General features: G+C 45.5%; 1 protein-coding gene across 3 annotated transcripts in view; it reads left to right on the top strand.

Annotated features, from left to right (window-relative positions):
• Positions 1–18,202, top strand: part of NSUN7 (NOP2/Sun RNA methyltransferase family member 7) — a 72,879-nt gene extending 54,677 nt beyond the window's left edge. For 2 of the 3 annotated variants that reach the window (XM_038752960.1, XM_038752962.1), the window contains 4 exons: positions 1,010–1,111; positions 7,717–7,834; positions 12,004–12,127; positions 17,274–18,202. In XM_038752960.1, coding sequence (XP_038608888.1) covers positions 1,010–1,111; positions 7,717–7,834; positions 12,004–12,127; positions 17,274–17,855 — 926 coding nt within the window. In that variant the 3' untranslated portion in view covers positions 17,856–18,202. The remainder of the gene's footprint in view (positions 1–1,009; positions 1,112–7,716; positions 7,835–12,003; positions 12,128–17,273) is intronic. The other variant, XM_038752961.1, reaches the window with a different exon arrangement.
• Positions 18,203–20,505: the final 2,303 nt, after the last annotated feature.

Here is a 20,505-nt window from a genome sequence, read left to right as displayed (position 1 = left end):
CGATCTGTGAGATGCCATTTCCCCTATCAGGATAGCATCCGGAGAGTTTCCAGTACTCTAACCGTCTCGGCTATGGGAGGGAGAGTCAAGAAGAGGCGTAGCACAGCCATTCCGTTCCTAGCTTGGGCAATGGCTAGTGAGTGGAAGGCAATCTGCTATATGTCAAAACTCACCTGTACCGGACAGCAGCGTCATGGGAGAGAGTCAGGGGCAGAGATTCAAGTTTACTGCGCGGAAGATGGCAGTGGCAAACCACTTCCACATTTTTACCAAGAAAACTCTTTGGATATGCTACCAGGATGATTGCAGATGGAAGTGGGGTTTTTCTGGGAGAGAGGTGTCCACAGAGTCGCTATGCGTCGGCGACTACCCAACAGCATAAGACCAGACAAGAGATGCCACTGTTTAGGCCTTTGGTGCACTCATGATGAGCTTCTCTTCTTTGGGAGGTGGAAGAGAGCGTTGGTAATTAATTACAAGCTGATGTTTGGCAATTTATTAAGCAGACATAAGGCCATGGCTGTGCTTTAGCTCTATTTTAGCTAGTTAGAAGTTAAATGAAAAAAATCTCGGGGACCCAAAGTGAGCTAAGACTTTTGGAATTGTTTTTCTCATAGCTTAAAATTTCTTGGCAACTAACCTTTGCTTTTTTCCCCAGTTAACAATATGATTATCTACAACTTAATATTTTCATTTGATTTTTTTGTTTAATTAAAACAACCCAAAGGAGCTAAATTTTCATGAATTTTTAAGTATGGCCAATTCAACAGTATGTGAACATAAACAGCAGGAAAGGGGAAAGGGAAAATAACTGTTGGGTATAATCCAATTAATAGTGAACTATACAGCACTGTTTCTCAGGGGGAGGGCTTCAATTTAATGAATTCAACCTTCACTATCCTTTTGGAATTTCCTAGAAAGATATTGATAATTAAGTAACTACCGCTAATACTAACGAAACAAAAACCAAGCAACATTCCAAAATGTATTTATTGTTTTTCTCATGTAGATTCTGTATTGCTCAAAGAACTCTCTCAGGGGTCAATAGCAGAAGAGAAACTCCATGTACTTGTCCAGGAGCAACTTGATCAGCTAAAACATGCAATGCAATGTGAGTTGATTTTAATGCAGTCTTCCCAAAATGGGAATTTTGGAGGTTTTGAATCTGAGGGCTATACTGCTTTGCTATACCCTACCAGACTTGGGAGTCAGGGGACCTGGGTTCTAATCTTATTATCCCAAATTTCTGGATTTTGTAGAGAGGTAATGCTGCCATTGCGTCCGTCGTTCCTGCTGGGTTAGAGCAAGGCAGGGCTCATGGACCCAAGGTGGTGAGATTGGGCAGCGGCACGGATTACCAGTGAGGCACTTCAGCTATTTGGAGCGAACAAATAGCTCTGACCTCAGTTGCACATCCCCTTCCTGGCAAAACCCAAGCGTGGCTCGGTGGCCAGAGCCCGGGCTTGGGAGTCAGAGGTCTTGGGTTCAAATCCCGGCCCCACCACTTGTCAGCTGTGTGACTTTGGGCAAGTCACTACACTTCTCTGTGCCTCAGTTACCTCATCAGTAAAATGGGGATCAAGACTGTGAGCCCTAAGTGGGACAACCTCATTACCTTGTACCAACCGCGGCGCTTTGAACAGTGCTTTGCACATAGTAAGCACTTAACAAATGCCATCATTATTATTATTCCCCCACAGAGACCTCTGATCTACTGACTCTCTCTACTTATTCTAGACCATTATGCCCCATTTGGTCTTCCTCCTTACCCACTAGGCACAGTTCTACTCCCACCCTCCCAAAGTGTGGCTTAGTGGAAAGAGAATGGGCTTGAGAGTCAGAGGTCGTGGGTTCTAATCCCAGCTCTGCCACTGTGTGACTTTGGGCAAGTCACTTCACTTCTCTGGGCCTCAATTACCTCCTCTGTAAAATGGGGATTAAGACTGTGAGCCCCACATGGGACAACCTGATTACCCTTGTATCTACCCCAGCGCTTAGAACAGTGCTTGGTACATAGTAAGCGCTTAACAAGTACCATCATTATTATTATTATTTATTCTCTCATACTTCTCAGCCATCTCCTGAGAGGAGATCTTCCATCTCCTCTCAAAATATACCCCCTTTACCTGCGCTTCTGCCCCTTCACACCTTAATAAAACACTTGCACCCACACTTTTCCCCTTCCTGACTGCCATCTTCAATTGCTCATTCTAAAATAGCTTCTTCCCTCTTGCTTTCAAACACACCACATATCTCCTATCGTAAAAAAATCCTTTAATCCCACTGCACTCTCCAGCTATTGCCCTGTCTCCTTCCTACCATTCATTCATTCATTCAATCGTATTCATTGAGTGCTTACTGTGTGCAAAGCACTGTACTAAGCTCTTGGGGAGAGTACACCTGTCTAAACTCTAAGCACTTGATTGCTATTCACCCGACCCTCAGCCCCACAGCATTTATGTACATATGCATAAATTATTTTAATGTCTGTCTTCCCCTCTAGACTGTAAGATCCTTGAGTTGGTAATGTGTCTACCAACTCTTATACTGGACTCCCCCAAACACTTAGTAAAGTGCTCTGCATACAGTAAGTGCTTAGTAAATACCATTGATTGATTGAGTGGTTGCCTCCACTTCCTCTCCTCCAACTTCACTCTGGACCCTACGGAGTCCAGTTACATCCCCTCCATTCCATTGAAATGGTTGGACACTGTTTCCAGGAGAAGGGGGTGGTCGACAGTGTTGAACGCAGCTGAGAAGTTGAGGAGGATAAGACTGAAGTAGAAGCCATTGGATTTGTCAAGAAAGAGATCATTTGTGACCTTTGAGAGGGCAGTTTCTGTGGAGTGAAGGGGGTGGAAGCCAGATTGAATGGGGTCAAAGAGAGAATTGGAGGACAGGAGCTAGAGACAGTGGGTATAGAGAACTTGCTCAAGGAGTTTGGAGAGTAATGATAGGAACGAGATGGGATGATAACCAGGGAGATGGGGGTGGGAGGGGTCAAGGAGAGGGGTTTGTTTAGGATTGGAAAGAAATGAGTATGTTTGAGTACAAAGGGGGCAAAGCCATTGGAGAGGGAATAGTTGAAGATGGTGGTCAGAGAGGGAAGAAGGGAGGGAGCATATGGTTTGATAAGGTGTGAAGGGATATGGTGGTTAGTACAGATACGGGGGCCGGATTTTGAGAGAAGGCAGGGGTTCTCCTCTAGAGATATTCCTGGGAAAGATGGGGGAGTTGAAGAAGGGGTAGGAGGAGAGGGGGCCTGGAGAGGAGCAGGGGAAATTTTAGGGAGATCATACCTGGTGGTTTCAATTCTCTCAATAAAGTATGTAGCCAGGTCATTAGGGGCAAGAGATGGGGAAGGGCATAGGGAGAGGGGGTTTGAGGAGGGGGTTAAATGTCTGAAACAAATGGCAAGGCTGATGGGGATGGGAGTCTCTAAGGATGGAGAAATAATTTTGCCAGACAGAGGTTGAGGGGGGTGTGGATGAAGTTGGTCCGATACCTGTATTTCTGTTAGCAGCGCTCTGTGGCTCGTACACAGGAGTGAAGGAAGCAAACTGTGGAGGTGATCCAGGGCTCTGTGTTAGTGGCATGATATCAGTCAAGAGGTAGTGGAGTGAGTGAGTTCGTCAGTAGAAAGGGTAGTATTGAGGTCGACAATTTGGTAGTTGGGATATGGAGACTAAGTGGGGCATGATCCTACATGCCCTTAGTCTGATCATATCCACATCTGAGTACAGCATCAGCTTCAATCAATCAATCAGTGTAATATATTGAGTGTTTACTTTGTGTAGAACACTGCTTGAGAGAATACAATACTGTATATTGGTAGACATGATCCTTGCTTTCAAGGAGTTTACAATATAGCCTCCTTGTCTAACCTCTTGCCTCCAACCTCTCCCCTCTCCAATATATACTTCACTCTCCTTCAGGGATGCTGTCCATATCTTTTTTCTAAGACATTGTTCTGCACGCATCTCTCTGCTCCTCAAAAACTTCCAATGGTTGTTCATCCATCTCCACATTAAGCAGAAACTCCTCACCATCAGTTTTAAAGCACTCAGCTCTCTCTCCTCTACCTAACCTCACTGATATGCTACTCCAACCCAACCATGCACTCTGCTTTTCTAATCCAAACCTACTCTCTGTACCTCGATCTTGTCTCTCCTTCCACTGACTCCTTGCTCCCATTCTCCCTCAGACCTAAAACTCCCTCCCTCTTTACATTCGACCGTCCAACACTCTCCCCACCTTCAAAACCCTTCTAAAGCCGCTTCCAAAAGGTCTTCCCAGGCTAAGCTCTTGATTTCCCCTATCTGCTTTCCCCTCTGCATCAACTACACACTCTGCTGTGTACCCCTTAAGAGCCTTGATATTCACCTCATCCCCACAATACTTATGTAAATATTCTTATACTGTTTTATTTCCCTTATCCCTAATCTATTGTAACATATATCTCCCCTTGCACACTGTAAGCTCCTTGTGGTCAAGGAAAGTGTCTACCAGTGGAATTGTAGCGGTCTTTTGTAAGGGTATTGGGTGCTGTGCAAACAGTAAGCATTAAATAAATACCACTGATTGATTGATTACTTAATCCATAATCCTTTCCCAGTATCATCCAACCCATACACTTCGCTCCTCTAACATTCTGATGACTGGTTCCAGTGGCCCCCACACTTTGGATGGGGAAGAATAACCTAAGCAAGTTACTCCATGGTGCCCTCAGTGTGGCTCAGTGGAAAGGCTTTGGAGTCAGAGGTCATGGGTTCAAATCCCGACTCCGCCAATTGTCAGCTGTGTGACTTTGGGCAAGTCACTTCACTTCTCTGGGCCTCAGTTCCCTCATCTGTAAAATGGGAATAAAGACTGTGAGCCCCCCGTGGGACAACCTGATCACCTTGTATCCCCCCAGCGCTTAGAACAGTGCTTTGCACATAGTAGGCACTTAATAAATGTCATTATTATTATTATTATAATTAGCTGAGCCAATCTGGGAGAAGGACTGGGAAGGAAGTAGGGTGGTCAGGTAGTTGGCGGAGAAGACCCTCAACCATCTTGGAGGCAAGGTGCTGGCAAGCAATATGTCTGGGAGAGTGAGACACAGGGAGGGATCAGAGAAGATCCTGGGTGAGGGAAAAAAATCCCCTGGAAGTTCAAGGTCCAGAGGCTGGGACTCCAGAAAAGCGAGGCTCCTGCCCAAGGGAAAGAAATAAGACTGTGAGAACCTGCTTCGGAATGACTCGGAGAGGGTGAGACTGGAACCTAGGATGCTCCAAGAGAAGACGGGGAAGAGCCAGAGGAATCTGAGCTGCAGGACAGCTGCAGGGAAGTACAGAGGGATCTGTGGGGAAGAGTTTTAGATCTAAGGAATAACACTTTTGGACCAGAATTGTTTTCATTGTTGCCAAATTAAGAAACCATTATACATTATTGAGGTGTCATATCTTGGTGTCTGCCTGTGGTAGGGACTGGAGGAGAAGCTCTGGGTGATGGGAAGACATGTAGACTTGGAGAGCCACAGGTTGGGGAGGGAGTGTTTCTCCGCACAAGTTTCCTTAGTCTTAAGAAGAGCGTTCAAGTCTAGTCCCCGAGGACCCCTTTCACCTTTGAGGAGACGCCTGGGCTTCAAAGGGTGGTGGCAGGGATGAGGGCAGAAATTGGGGAGCACTGAGAAAGAGCATCTCCAGACCTGCTTTAGAAGAACTGGAGGTCTTTCGGAGTCAGCAGAGGCTGATCAGGATCCAAGGGCTCCTAAAGTGACTCCTGGTGTTCTTTCGGCCAGGATTTAATGCTGAGAACACTCCTAGTGTTTGTGATTCTCTATCATCTCTCTCTCTTTAATCCACCTTGTTCATGTCACCACTCATGCCTGAAACTCCTTCCCTCTTCACATCTGACGGACCAACACTCTCCCCATCTTCCTCTTACCTTTTCTTATGCTGTTGCGTCGTCTCCGACCCATAGCAGCTCCATCGGCACATCTCCCCCAGACTGCCCAACCATCATCTGCAATCTTTCTGGTAGTTTACGCATAGAGTTTTCTTGGTAAAAATACGGACGTGGTTTGCCATTGCCGCCTTCCGCGCGTAAACTTGAGCGGACTCTCTCCTAAGCTGCTGCTGCCCAGCACAGATGAGTTTTGCCTTGTAGCAGATTGCCTTCCACTCGCTAGCCATTACCCAAGCTAGGAATGGAATGGGTATAATAATAATGATGGTATTTGTTAAGCGCTTACTATGTGCAAAGCACTGTTCTAAGTGCAGGGGGATACAAAGTGATGAGGTTGTCCCACGTGGGGCTCACAGTTTTAATCCCCATTTTACAGATGAGGTAGCTGAGGCACAGAGAAGTGGCTTGCCCAAGGTCACACAGCTGACAAGTGGCGGAGCTGGGATTCGAACCCATGACCTCTGACTCCCAAACCCGGGTATGCCTCTGCTTGACCCTCCCTCCCTTAGCCGAGTACTAGAAACTCTCAAAATGCAATCCTGAGAGGAGTCCCCCATCTTCCAAGCCGTGCTAAAATCACATCTCCTCCAGGGAGCCTTCCCTGACTATCCTCTTCTTTCCCCATCCTACTGTCTCTCCCTCCCTTCTGGGACAGAGTAAGCATTTAATAAAAGCCATTATTATTATTATTATCGTTATTTTACACTTACGTACTCTATTTGGGACCTTATTCATATAAAGAAATCATTTTACATTTCCTTCTATTTTATTTTCTCAAGCGCTTAGTTTGTGCTTTGCACACACAAGATGCTCAAACGATGCGATTGGTTGATCGATTGGTCTCAGAATCACTTCTGGAATCCTCATTTTAGACGGGAATTATATCGGTAATATGTCGATCCGGTAGAATAGTGGTCAGAGTAACAATTGCTGGCACACATTCCCGGAAGTTCCACAATTTCTCTGTTGAGTTCCTTCAGAATTCCAAAGTGGATGCCATCCAGTCCTATTGATTTGTTCACAGATTTGTGTCCTCAGCACAGCGTGACTCAGTTCCTTTCCTTCTTCTCAGAGGAACATCTCTCTAACATTTTGTTCGTTAAAGTGTGAACTAAAGAATTCATTAAACCACTTGGCTATCTCTGTCACAGCTGAGGTTACCTTTTTAGCCTCTGCTCAAGTGGGCCCACTGTTTCCCCTTAGGCAGTTCCCTTGATTATTCAAGGGTTGCTCTTCCAAAGCATTTCATGACCCATTTTCTAGAATTCCACCAGAAGGACTGCTGGGGAAATGAATCAGATGAAGTTCAAATCAATTCGCACATATAGACAGTTATATAAGTATATACAGTTCTGGTTTGTAGGTGAGATTTGATATCCATGGTGCCAAGTACTGTGCTAAATTTTGGGGTAGGTTCAAAGTAATGAGGAAGTCATCTCCTAGAAGGGGTTGAAATTAGTAACTAAAATGTGGCTTTCAGTTACCTGTTAATGTTATGAAATCAAACCCTCCCTCTTCCTCACTATTAAGGGTAATTAGAAGCTGTTTGGCAAAATGTTCCCTCACTAACAGGTTGAGGAAAACCTACGGTGAGGGTGGATCTTCAATAGCTTTGCAGTTAAGGGTAAGGAATGAGTGGAATATAGGATCTGTTTTAATTTTCAAATGTTTTCTTTACAACGGTAGAAGTTGAATATTATGCAGAATTATAGTTTGTAAAGCTGTACTAACTTTGATTTTTTTTAATTTACTGAATTTATGCAGTTAACAAAGCACAAGCAATTGTCTACTGCACATGTTCGGTTTATCCAGAAGAAAATGAAGTGGTCATTAAAAAAGCACTGGAATTCCGAGCAGAAGGGAGTAAAATACAACCTTATAGGTAAGAAAACTTTTATTTCGATCCACCTTGATGCATATTTTTATGAAGTAAGACAATCAGATTTTATTGTTTGGAAATTCAGCCCGAGGCCTTTTTCGTGTCTTTTGTCTTTTCTTACCTGTACTCTTGAATGTGAGAGAAAATAATTATTACAGTATTGAGTGTCAGAAAATCACTCCCCTTGGCGCCACCTCACTCCTCTCTCTCTCTGTATGGATGTCACAAAGGGGCAGCGAAGTAATGGCCATAATGATAACTCTGATAGTAATATTTATTAAGCACTTCCTGTTGCTTACTATAGGTACAAATAATTAAATCTGAAACAATCCTTGTCCCACATGAGGCTTACGACCAAAGTCACCACCGTTTTACAGATGAGGAAAATGAGGCATAGAGAAGTTAAGGGACATGTCCAAGGTCATACACCCAGAATTAGAACCCAGGTGTCCTGAGTCCCAGTCTAGTGCTGTGGTGCCTAATTAGGGACAGATTGCCAAAAGAAACTTCCTTAATCTGGTAATGAAATAACCGATACTGAATCTAGAAAGGAATCTACAGCTGCAGAGCATCCAAAGGGCAGATTTTAGCAATGCTGTGAAGATTTCTAGACTGTGATCCCATTGTTGGGTAGGGACCATCTCTATATGTTGCCAACTTGTACTTCCCAAGCACTTAGTACAGTCCTCTGCACACAGTAAGCGCTCAATAAATACGATTGAATGAATAGAACCGACAGGATTTGGTGACCTGTTGAATATGTGGGTTGAATGAGAGAGATGAGTCAAGGATAATGCCAAAGTTACAGGCTTGTGAGACAGAGAGGATGGTGGTGCTGTCTGCAGTAATGGGAAAGTCATGGGGAGGACAAGGTTTGGGTGGGAAGATGAGGAAATCGGTGTTGGACATGTTGAGTTTGAGTTGTCAGAGGGACATCCGGGTGGAGATGCTCTGAAGGCAGGAGGAAATGCGAGACTGCGGAGAAGGAGAGAGATAACGGCTGGAGAAGTAGATTTGGTAATCATCTTCAAACAGTGGTAGTTGAAGTCTTGGAAGTGAATGAGTTCTCCAAGAGAGTGGGTGTAGATGGGGAATTAAAGGGGACAGAGAACTGAGCCTTGAAGGATTCCCACAGTTGGGGGTGGGAGGAAAAGGAAGAGCCCGTGAAAGAGACTGGAATGAGCAGCCAGAGAGATAGGAGGAGAACCAGGAAGGGACAATGTCCAGGAAAGGGACTGGAGAGTAGCACGGGAGATGTTAGGGAAAGCAAGCCTGATGGTTACAATTTTATCAATAAAGTATGTGCCCAGGTTAATAAGGACAGGAGATTAGGGAGGGAGGAGGACAGGGGGCTTGAAGAAGGAGTTAAACCCTTGAAACAACTGGCAAGGACAGTGGAATCAATCAATTAGTTAATCAATTGTATTTATTGAGTGCTTACTATTTGCAGAGCACTGAACTAAGCACTTGGGAGAATTAGTGGACACATAACCTGCCCATAAGGATAGAGTCTATAGAGTCAGTAGGGATGAAGAAATAATGTTGCCAGGAGGAGGAGAGGGCAGAGTTTTAAAGCAGGTGAGTGTGAATCAGGTGGAAAAGGTTGCCTCATATCTGTATTTCCACCATCAGCACTCTGTAGCCCGTGCCCAGGAGCCAAGGAAGCGGACGACGGAAGTGATCGAAGGTTATGAGTTAGCGGTACAAAACTGGTGAAGGGATAGGGAAATGAGTGACTTGAGTTCAATTGAGAGGGTTGTGTCGAGGGCATCATCTTGTGTTTCACAGGAAGGTGGTTTAGGTTTGGAGACCAACTGGAGAAAAGCGGTGCTTTGCACAAAATAGACTAGACCTTAATAAATAGTATCACTACTTCGAAGCAAAATTACGAACAGTGGAAAAGAATCTGGACCAGGGATTGTTCCTGCAGATTATATCAAGAGAGTGAATTTTGCTTGCTTACGAAAGTTTTTTCTTCAAAATACGAAATCCAGTGGAGCTTCAGAGACATTCATGTCATCACCATTTTCATGAAAAATGGTGAGAGAGAGAGAGAGGGTGAGCTGTGAAAGTTTCCTGGTTAATTTAGTCCTCTCCATTGTAAGCCAGATCCTAGCCAGAGTCCTTTAGGACAGGCCCTGAAGAACATCATTAACCATGTCCGCTGCAAATGGTGGTGAGGTTTCTGATCAGGACACAGCAAAGCAGACATGCTGTTTGCCTCACAAAAGTGATAGGAGAGGCGGAGAGAGCCCAAAATCACTATTTTGAAACTGTAGACCTAACCAAAGCATTCAACACTAAGAATATACTTGGACTCTGGCAACTAGTAAAACATTTGACTGCCCTGAAAAGTTGATCAAGATCATGAGGCTACCCCAATACCAAATGAATGGTAGGGTCAGAATTGAAGGCATCCTGACTGCCCTTTCCTGTTCAATGGCTTCTATGCCACTTGGAAGTTGATGGAAGAATGGTTTTCTGATCAGCCATAGGGCTCTTCCAACTCAACAGGTTCTGAACATTTTTGCAAATCTTTTAAACAAGCACCTGGGAGCATATGCACAAGAAATACAGCTGATTTTGCCAGTTTACAGAGACAGAGCAGTGCTTTAACCCAACCACTGTTGCCTGAGGAAAACCATAATATGCCAGTCTGTACATGGGAAACCTGTACAAAGGTCATTCAAAACTTATGCCATCACTGAATTCCGCTGCTTACTATTCAGTGGTGAATCAATAGATACAGTGATCACTCACAGGGACTTTATGGGTGGAAGGGAAGAGGCAAATCTGTGAGATGATTTTTGTGGGAAAAGTCAGCAGGTTTTATCAGTAGATTGGATGTTGGAGCAGAATGATAGCAGTAGAGGATGTTTGCAGGCTTGGCTCACAGAGAGGATGGGGCTGCTGTCAACAGAGATGAGGAAGTTAGCATGAGTAGTAGTAGTAATTGAATTTATTGAGCCCTCACTGTGTACAAACCTCTGTATTAAGCACTGGGAAGGAATATAAAGATGTGAATTAGACACAGATTCATAATCTAAAAACAAACAGGGGTTGAGGGGGCTGGCAACAGCCCCAAAAGGAGAGAGGAAACAAAATACTAAGACAACATGAAGACAGAACAAAAGATCAGTAAGGCACCATGGCTAGAGGAGCAGAAATTCAGGCTCCTTGTGACTCAGAGTCCACAATCCCAACCGCAGCCCCAGTGGCTGCTGTTGCTTTTCTCTTTCTCACCAGGGTGGTAGAAAGCAGGTGAGGATGGAGGTTTCTCGGTGACACGGAGGAGAGTGGGTGCAGGATTCGAGGGTTGGTATTGTAGTCCAGTAGAAAGGGATCCAGAGGGCTCAGAGAACTGCAGTGTGCGACGGTCAGCGCTTGGAATAGTTTCGCGGCCGTCCGATGGGGAGAGAGACCCAAGGTGCAACCAGCAGCAGAAGATTAAGTCCATGTGGCTTGGAAGTGGGGGTGAATTAAAGGAGGGGAGTTGAGAAGCTCAGTTTTGGGCAAGATGAGTTTGAGGTGCTAGTGGGCATCCAAGAGGAGATGACCGGGATGCAAGAGGAGATCTGTGATTCAGTAGCTGGGAAGGGCTCAGGATAAGAGAGGTAGTCACCTGCAAAGCTGAAGCCATGCCAGGGGATGAATTCCCCAAGAGATTAAGTGAAGAAAGAGAAGAGTGAGGGATCCGGCACAGAGCCTGGTGGGACGCCCTCCCGTTAGAAGATGAAGCGTGAAGGGGATTTAGAAAATGAAACAGAGAAGGAGTGGTCAGAGAGGTGGGAGGAGAAACAAGAGAGAACCAAGTCAAACCAAAATCAGATAACTTTCTAAGGAGAAGAGGGTGGAGATATTTGAAATCTAAACGATTAAGTGCTTGCTGCAGTGCACTGTGTGAAGGAGTTAATCAGAAGTTGATAGTGTTATCGTGGTGGTCGTGACAACACTTAAGTGGTTGTGATGAGAGTGAAGTGATGGAGAGATGGAATGGTGATGAAGTCCATCATTGTTAATAAAGGAGCGCCTGTCAAGAATGCAGTTGAGCCCAGGTCCTGAGACTTCAGGATCAATCATTTGTGCAGAGGAATTGATGCTAGTGGCTTGCGTTCTTGTCCCAGTTTAGAATTGTCCAACCACACAGATTTGTTTGCTCATTTTCTCTGCAGACTTAGCCCTCCTGTGCTTCCACTGTGCTCTGTATCAGAAATACAGTCATCAGCTAGTAAATTTTTCAAAATGGAACCGTCAGATATTACCAACGGCTGCTTCCTAGCTGTTTTAACCAGAGAGGTAAGTAAGAGGTAAGTAAGTACAGTAAAAAATATACTGTATTTGTTGGAAGGATTGTCTAGCTAAATACATTTCAAATATTGCAGTTTTAGCTTTTAAATAGGGCTTGAGCTTTGTGGTATACAGTAATTGAACCCCAGATGCCCATGTGGTTACAGATTTTTACATTTTCTCCCTTTTAGGGGATTGGGGAGGATGTGTAAGTTTTTCATTGACTAATATAAAAATCCTTTTCTAGACAAAAGGCTTTCAGAAGATGTAAAAGGACTAAAAGATTTGACCAAAGCTTAAAGGAAAATTCTGTACATGCCTAAGAGAAAATGATTGCCAGCAACTATTATTTTTCTCAGAATAATTTACTCAAAAGGGAATGTAAGAGAAGATTCAGATCGAAATCACAAAACCTACTTTTCTGGCCTACCTTTCCATAGGATTGATTACATGCCAAGAGACAAAACATGTCCGTATGTCAAATCTGGAAGCAGAACTCCAGAGTCACCTTCCCCTAGCAGTGTTAGACCAAGAGACACCTTCCCTCTAGATTTTAAACTTGTTGTGGGCAGGGAATGTGCATACCAACTCTGTTATGTTGTACTCTCCCAAGCACTTAGTACAGTGCTCTGCACACAGTAAGCACTTAATAAATACGACTGACAGATTGAAAAAGGCAGAACCTACTATCCATCTCTCAAAGAAAATGCTGAGAACTTGACTAGACCTGGAACAGTCCCTTCTAGCCGTGAAATGTTGTTAATCAGTACTATTGCCTCTTCCCTTCTCTGCAATTCCTGTGCCATCTCAAACAGGATTTCTGATTGGATGTTTGACTGTAATAATAATAATTATGGTATTTGTTAAGCACTTACTATGTGCCAGGCACTTTTCTAAGCGGTGGGGTAGAGATAAGATAATCGGGTTGGACACGGTCCCTGTCCCACATAGGGCTCACAGTCTTAATCCCCATTTTACAGATGAGGGAACTGAGAGGCCCAGAGAAGTGAAGTGACTTGCCCAAGCTCACACAGCCAAGAAATGGCGGAGCCGGGATTAGAACCCATGACCATCTGACTCCCAGGCTGCTGCTGTTAGTACGGTGCTCTGCACACAGTAAGCGCTCAATAAATATGATGGAGTGAATACCACACTGACCAGTCTAGCACTCCTAAAGAAGGGGTATTGATTGCACCCAGGTGAAAGCTGGAAACGAGGAACCAGTGAGGCTCAGACTAGCCTTCCAATAGAAAAGAAAATAGAAAAGGTTTAATTTGAACTAGCAAAATAATTCAGCTTCCCCGAGGTTAGCGAAAAGGGGACAGAGAAACCCACCACTCCTACCTGCTCCTCATACAGTTTGCGCTTGACAGAGAAGAAGGCAAAGGAATAGCCCCTGGAGGATGAGATCTCTGACCGGCCTCTCTTGTAGCATTAGAAAGTGGCTTCTTACAAACTGGTTTGGCAGAGGACTGGGCAGGTGGGGCCAGTGATAGCGGGACAGTCGGGAGTCGTCATCCTTTTAAACGTCTCTTTGAGAAGGTCTTGGGCGTAGATAAGGCCTTCTGTGGATCCCCCAGGGGAGTGAAGGAGGTTAACATTGGGCTTTCACCTAAGGGACCTAGTTGAGTCGGTCACCTGCCGCCGTGGCCGGCGTGGAGACTCTGTCCAGGCTGTCTGTGAAGGCAGCAGGGCTGTATCAGACTCCACTAGGGCAATGCCATCTTCTGTACAATGCCCGCCCAGCTCGGCATGCTCAGAGATCCAAAGATAAGTCAGTTGTGTCATGAGCCCGTCCCTGGGGATCCAGGGGCTCAATCTATGAGCCCATTTCTAAGAATCCACCTCACCCTGATGCCAGGTGCTCAATCTAGGAGCCTGTCTCTGGGGATTCACTTCTCCACCACTCAGGCAGCAGGGCTGTGGGTCCGTCTCTGAGGATTCCCCTCCCACTCCGGCCTCCACCATGGAGCCTAGACTTTAGTCAGGTACTCAATGACAAGTTCAAAGTGAAACCAAACCACCACTGTATGCAGTGGAAAGCTTTATTCGGTTCTTAATCTAATTAATGGGGTAAACACACACACTATCTCTCTCTCTGTCTCTCTCTCACAACCCTCCGTCTGCCTGTTTTCCCAAAGTTCGCATAGATGGTTCCGAGTTGGAGGGATTTGAGGAGTCCGGTTGCCTACAGCTCGGAGCCCTGGTGAAAATCTTAGGTTTTTTTGCCACCGAGATCCGGTTCTTAGCTTATGTTGACCATGCCGTGGTCCTATTCTTTTCCCCTTTTATCCACTCATGGTTGTTTCAAGGGGTTGTGGTGGGTCCTGTTTTGCCCTTCAATCGCCTGCTGTCTCAGGGTAAAGCCTGGGGGACAGCTACTCTTCCCCCTGTGCCCACCCCCCGGGCTGTTTTGCAAGATAGCTTCTCTAGTTTACACACCTGGCAGTCTTTCTTCAGCCCAACAGCAAGACGGTTCAGTTCCTCCTCCAATTCCTCCTTTAATGCTGTTGTTCACAGGGGCAAAGAACAGTCACTAGAGAAATGGCTGCACTGAGCAAGAGTGAATCCATTTTATAACACAGAGCATTTTTTGCAAGTGACAAAATGGAGTCGCTCCGGCTCACCACTGTAGGCTGCTGATTTAGCAGTTGATACCCTCTGGTAGAATCAGATGGGCAGAGTAGATAGGATTGCTTTGTGGGCCTTACAATGGGCCAGACGGAGAAAGAAGGACCCAGAGAAAGATAAAAAAAAGAAAGGGTCTCTTTTTTCTAAAATCAAGTGGGAGGGCTCCTCACCTGGGAACACCTCCCCTTGATCAGCTTTGGTCCATGTCCCAGAAGCTGATAAAATTAGCTGCTTGCAGGTCCCGTTCTTTAGGCGCCCTTTGTGTTGTTTCCTCCTCCTGGAGGGCGTTTGATTTTGAGAAGCAGTGTGGCCTAGTGGAAAGAGCGTGGGCCTGGGATTCAGAGGACCCGGGTTCTAATCCCAGCTCCACCACTTACCTGTGTGACCTTGCGCTAGCCACTATTTCTCTGGGCCTCAGTTTCCTCATCTGCAAAATGGGGATTCAGTTTACCCGTTCTCCCTCCTGTGAGTCCAGTGTGGGGACAACAGTGTGGCCTTGTGGAGAGAGTCCTAGGAATCAGAGGACCTGGGTTCTAAGCCTGGCTCTGCCACTTGCCTGCTGTGTGACTTTGGGCAAGTTGCTTAACTTGTCTGTGCCTCAGTTACCTATCTGTAAAATGGGGATTACTGTGAGCCCCAAGTGGGGCTGGGGGGGATAGGAGCACGTGTGGGCCTGTAACTTGTACATGCCCACAGATACTCTTGTTTTGTTTTGTTGTCTGTCTCCCCCTTCTAGACTCTGAGCCCGTTGTTGGGTAGGGACCGTCTCTATATGTTGCCGCCTTGTACTTCCCAAGTGCTTAGTAAAGTGCCCTGCACACAGTAAGCGCTCAATAAATACCATTGAATGAATACTGTTACCACCCACAAGGAAGGAAACCCACATGGCTTCACCTCCAACGTGGAAGGGATAAAAACGGCAACCACCAGCCGAGCTGTCCGGTGCTGGCTAGAGCCAGGAGTAAGGTGCAACTGCCCGTTGGCTAGGCCAGAAGCAGAGTTTGGGGCTGAGGGAGAAGATTGGACTTTTGGAGGCTAGGGGCGAAAGATGTGGAGTGGAAGGGGAGAAGGGGAGGGCTGCTGGAGTTGGTACCCGCACCTTTTCCTGCTGGAGAGGTAAGCAACTCCCTCTGCTCAAGAGGGAACCCACACCCTTCCTTCCCTGCTCCGGATCTAAGGAATATGACTCCCTTGGGAAGATCATGAAAGGAATTTGGGAACTGCAGCAGCTCGCTGGTAGAGAAAGGAAACTGGGAAAGGAAGAAAGGGCTGGCCTGATCGGTTCAGATAATCCTGCAGATAACCTCCAGGCCCCTGTGACCAGGCCCAGGGCTTCAGCCAGGCCAGACCCAAAGCTTTTAGCCTCAGGACTCCTCAAGCCCACCTTGACGGGGTTAATGGACCCTCTTAAGACACATTTAAGGGAGACGTTATCGATGTCAGTGTCCTTCTGCCTTTCTTTTGCCCTGTGCGGGACAGCTGAGCGTAGCCCTGGGGGGTTGAGCAGCTCAGGCTCGAAAGAAGCCAAAGAGAATGAGACTTCAATAGAGTGATGAAATTTGAACAGAGAGCCCAGCCAGGCAGCGAGAGACACGAAGATGCAGCCCTGCAGAGCTTGAGGGGGAGAAGTGGGGCTACCCAACTCCAAAGAAAGCTGAACAAAGAAAGCACCTATGCCAGTGTTATTTTAAGAAAATCCTCCAGAATCAGTATTCTGATTTTCAAGGCAGCCAAACTGCATTCCTTTCCTGAACAGTTCAGCGTTTAGTAATTAAATCAAATGAGCATTTTTTATCTCTCCATCTGCCTGCTTTCTACCCCAGTACTCTGAGATACTGTGAGCCACTGAAATTATCTGGAGATAGATCCTGGCCCTGAGTTTTATCTTTTACCTTTGACAAGGTGGTTTTGAAATTGAAATAATAATAATAATAATAATGATGGTATTTGTTAAGTGCTTACTATGTGCAAAGCACTGTTCTAAGCACTGGGGGGGATACAAGGTGATCAGGTTGTCCCACGGGGGGCCCAAAGTCTTACTCCCCATTTTATGATAATAATAATAATGGCATTTATTGGCACTTACTATGTGCAGAGCACTGTTCTAAGCTCTGGGGAGGTTACAGAGTGATCAGGTTGTCCCACAGGGGGCTCACAGTCTTAATCCCCATTTTCCAGATGAGGTAACTGAGGCCTAGAGAAGTGAAGTGAGTTGCCCAAAGTCACACAGCTGACAAGTGGGGAGCCGGGCTCTGAACCCATGACTTCTGACTCCAAAGCCCGGGCTCTTTCCACCGAGCCACGCTGACAGATGAGGTAACTTAGGTACAGAGAAGTGAAGTGACTTGCCCAAAGTCACACAGTTGACAATTGGCAGAGCTAGGATTTGAACCCATGACCTCTGACTCCAAAGCCCGGGCTCTTTCCACTGAGCCACGCTGCTTCTTGTGGGGGCAAGAAATGGGGGCAAGAGCTTGGTTCAACAGCTTCTGAGCCCTCCACTAACATTTTTCTTACATTTCAGAAGGACCCGGCTGAGACCGTGTCTGTCAAAGATATTCTGGCTCGGGCTGCCGCAAAGGGCCTGTTGGATGGTATCGAGCTGACAAAATCACCAAGGAGAGAGAAGAAGAAGAAATCCAAAACATCCCTCCCAAAGACTTGCGGCAGCTCTACAGGTTCCCAGCTAAAAATCACGGAGTTCTTGAACCGAGGACCAACACTTGGTTCAGAGGCTCCGGCGGCCAAAGCTGGGGGTCCTGGGCCCCAGAAATCGGGAAGCACACGGAATTTCTCTCAGGTGCCCAAGTTCAGCAAGCCAAGCACGGATCCCCCCGCCGTGCAGAGCAGCCTCTCAGCCCCCATTAGGGCGAGTGAACGGTCCCGTCTTGAAGGGAAGATGGTGGTGCTGAAACCCGTGGAGATTGTTCTGCCTCCAGTGCTGCTGCCCTTTTCCAGCCCCCAGGGCAAGGCTCCGACCCCCCATTGTTACTATCGCTGGGTCAGGACCAGTGGGCACAATCTACTCACGTCTTCGGGGTCCAAAAAACTGGAAAAAGCCAAGGAACCTGGCACCGCGGTGAGACATCCTCGACCGTGGCTATAAACATTTTAGAATCTGGTCCTGAAAAGTAAAGGCTCAGTTGTCGACCTTTTAACCTCTACTATGAGTCCGAATGGATCTTTTCCTTTAGACGATGATTAGAAAGCGTAGCACAGGCGAGGAAATGCTATTAAGAGCAACATAATGGAGTGTGTAGTGCTTGCTCCTCTTTAAAATCGGTTAGTTTTAGGGGGTAAGAGCGGCCCCTCCCCGAGTTTCCCATATACATGAAGGACAACGAAGAGAGCCAGAGATGTCGAAGAACAGACGTCTACCGGATGAGAAGCAGCTTTCACTAAAGGGTGATGTAAAACTTGATTTTAAATAAGATAAAACCGGTTTCCGTTTCATCTTTTTGCCTGAACTGTTTCAACTCTCGCTTGGGTTCAGACATTTTCATAAGGCTGTCGCGTTTTCCCGCTTGCATTATTTCAGCAGTGGCAGCAGTCACTACAAACTGGATGTTCCAGGGAGTGAATTTTGAATTGTGAATAATGCCTCTTGGTGATACGCTTTCATTGCAGCGAGCAGAAGGGGCGGGCATTATTTTCAGCCTATTCAGGCTAAATAATTCCTGAAATGATGGAAATCATGCCCGAAAGCAAATTTTCTTCTTAACTTCAGCAGATATGTCATTTGGTATGTGACGTCTGTGACTGAAAGAACTTAATTTCTTGTTATGTTCAAAGATCAGGACAAATACTAAAAACTGCAAGTCATTACTAATAAGAAATAGTCACAGATTGGAAAATAATTTCTGGTGCTTTATCTACCAAAATACATAGCATTTTAACTGTATTAGGTCAATTCATCTTCAAAATGTGGTCCACAGTGCATGAAAGACAGCCAGGAGTTCCACCATATGACATATGAAAGCTACTGAGAAGCAGCATGGCTCACTGGAAAGAGCCCGGGCTTTGGAGTCAGTGGTCATGGGTTCAAATCCCGGCTCTGCCAGTTGTCAGCTATGTGACTTTGGGCAAGTCACTTAACTTCTCTGTGCCTCAGTTACCTCATCTGTAAAATAGGGATTGACTGTGAGCCCCCCATGGGACAACCTGATCACCTTGTAACCTCCCCAGCACTTAGAACAGTGCTTTGCACATAGTAAGCGCTTAATAAATGCCACCATTATTGTTATTACTGTCACTTTTATCACACTGTTTCCTGTCTGTACACCTCTCGATTGGGGATTAGCGCTTAAACTGGAGAAATTCCATGTATTGGTTCTACTTATTACTCTTTTATTTCCAAACAGTCTCATTTCAGCTGGCTAATTCAGTGCTTTATATAATAGTTTCAAGGTTACTTACGAAGTTTAACTTGTGGGGTAGTTTGTGAAATTCAGCATTCCTTATTTAACAGTAATCAATTGTTATGTTGCCAACTTGTACTTCCCAAGCGCTTAGTACAGTGCTCTGCACACAGTAAGTGCTCAATAAATACAATTGAATGAATGAATGAAACCATCTAAAAATCACAGACTTTGCTCAAATCCAAAACCTAAGTAAAGAAAAGGAGCAGAGTAACTTTTTTTTAAAAAAAATATATGTGTCAGGTATGTAATCATTTCAGCGTGGCTCAGTGGAAAGAGCGCAGGCTTGGGAGTCAGAGGTTATGGGTTTGAATCCCGGCTCCGCCACTTAGCTGTGTGACCTTGGGCAAGCCACTTAACTTCTCTGTGCCTCAATTACCTCATCTGTAAAATGGGAATTAAGACTGTGAGCCCCAAGTGGGACAAGCTGATCACCTTGTATCCCCCCCAGCGCTTAGAACAGTGCTTTGCACACAGTAAGTGCTTAAGTACCACCATTATACACCAAATATGTACCAACTAAAAATTCTTCTTTATCATAATGTACATCACTAATGTATATAGTGTTTAAATGGATATAAATTCTGCATTTCATTTGTCAGTCAAAACCTTCATCTTGCTTAGAATACCTAATGTTTGCTTAAAACATAGGAATTTACCCTCTTACGGCAGGATTCTGTCCCAGTGGTGAGCAAAACGTCCATCTCATTGCAGAGGTTAATTGCTTCCAATTCCAGTCTGCCCAATTTGCACTCTCCATAACTGTGGCAGACCTGACGTCCCGCATTCTTGCTCTGAGAAAACGATTAAGACAAATTGGCTTGCACAGTTGGGAAAAAAATGTGCAGACATGTTCTTCCAGGCGTGGCTACTTGATGGGATTCTGTCACCCTTTTAACTATATTTGTGTTTCCAAATAACTACTCTTGCATCATTGCTCTAGATTCTATTTCAAGGTTCTTTTAATACATATGATCACGTGAAGATTCTGAATTAAAATGCGTTTGGCTGTTATCTGAGAGCTTTTTCAATAGATGTGAAACTTCTCCTAAGAGGTGGTAGAGCTTTAATGGGCTCTACCACTCCTCATCTTGAGAGAATGGGTTAAAAAAAAATCTAAATAAATAAAATATTTACTCAGATTGTATCCTGTGGATGACGACAGCGATTTTAGGAACAATGGGAGGAAACTGAGTTTGTTCCCGTCACAAAAGCAGCATGGCCTAGTGGCTCGAGCACAAAGCTGGGAATCAGAAGGACTTGGGTTCTTAATCCCAGCTCCGCCACTTGTTTGCTGTATGACCCTGGGTAAGTCACTAAGTTTCTCTACGCCTCAGT

The sequence above is a fragment of the Tachyglossus aculeatus genome, chromosome 10 (genome assembly GCF_015852505.1).
Source record: "Tachyglossus aculeatus isolate mTacAcu1 chromosome 10, mTacAcu1.pri, whole genome shotgun sequence".
NCBI lineage: Eukaryota > Metazoa > Chordata > Mammalia > Monotremata > Tachyglossidae > Tachyglossus > Tachyglossus aculeatus.
The sequence above is the reverse complement of the archived record's forward strand: the minus strand, read 5'-3'. Positions and strand labels throughout refer to the sequence as shown.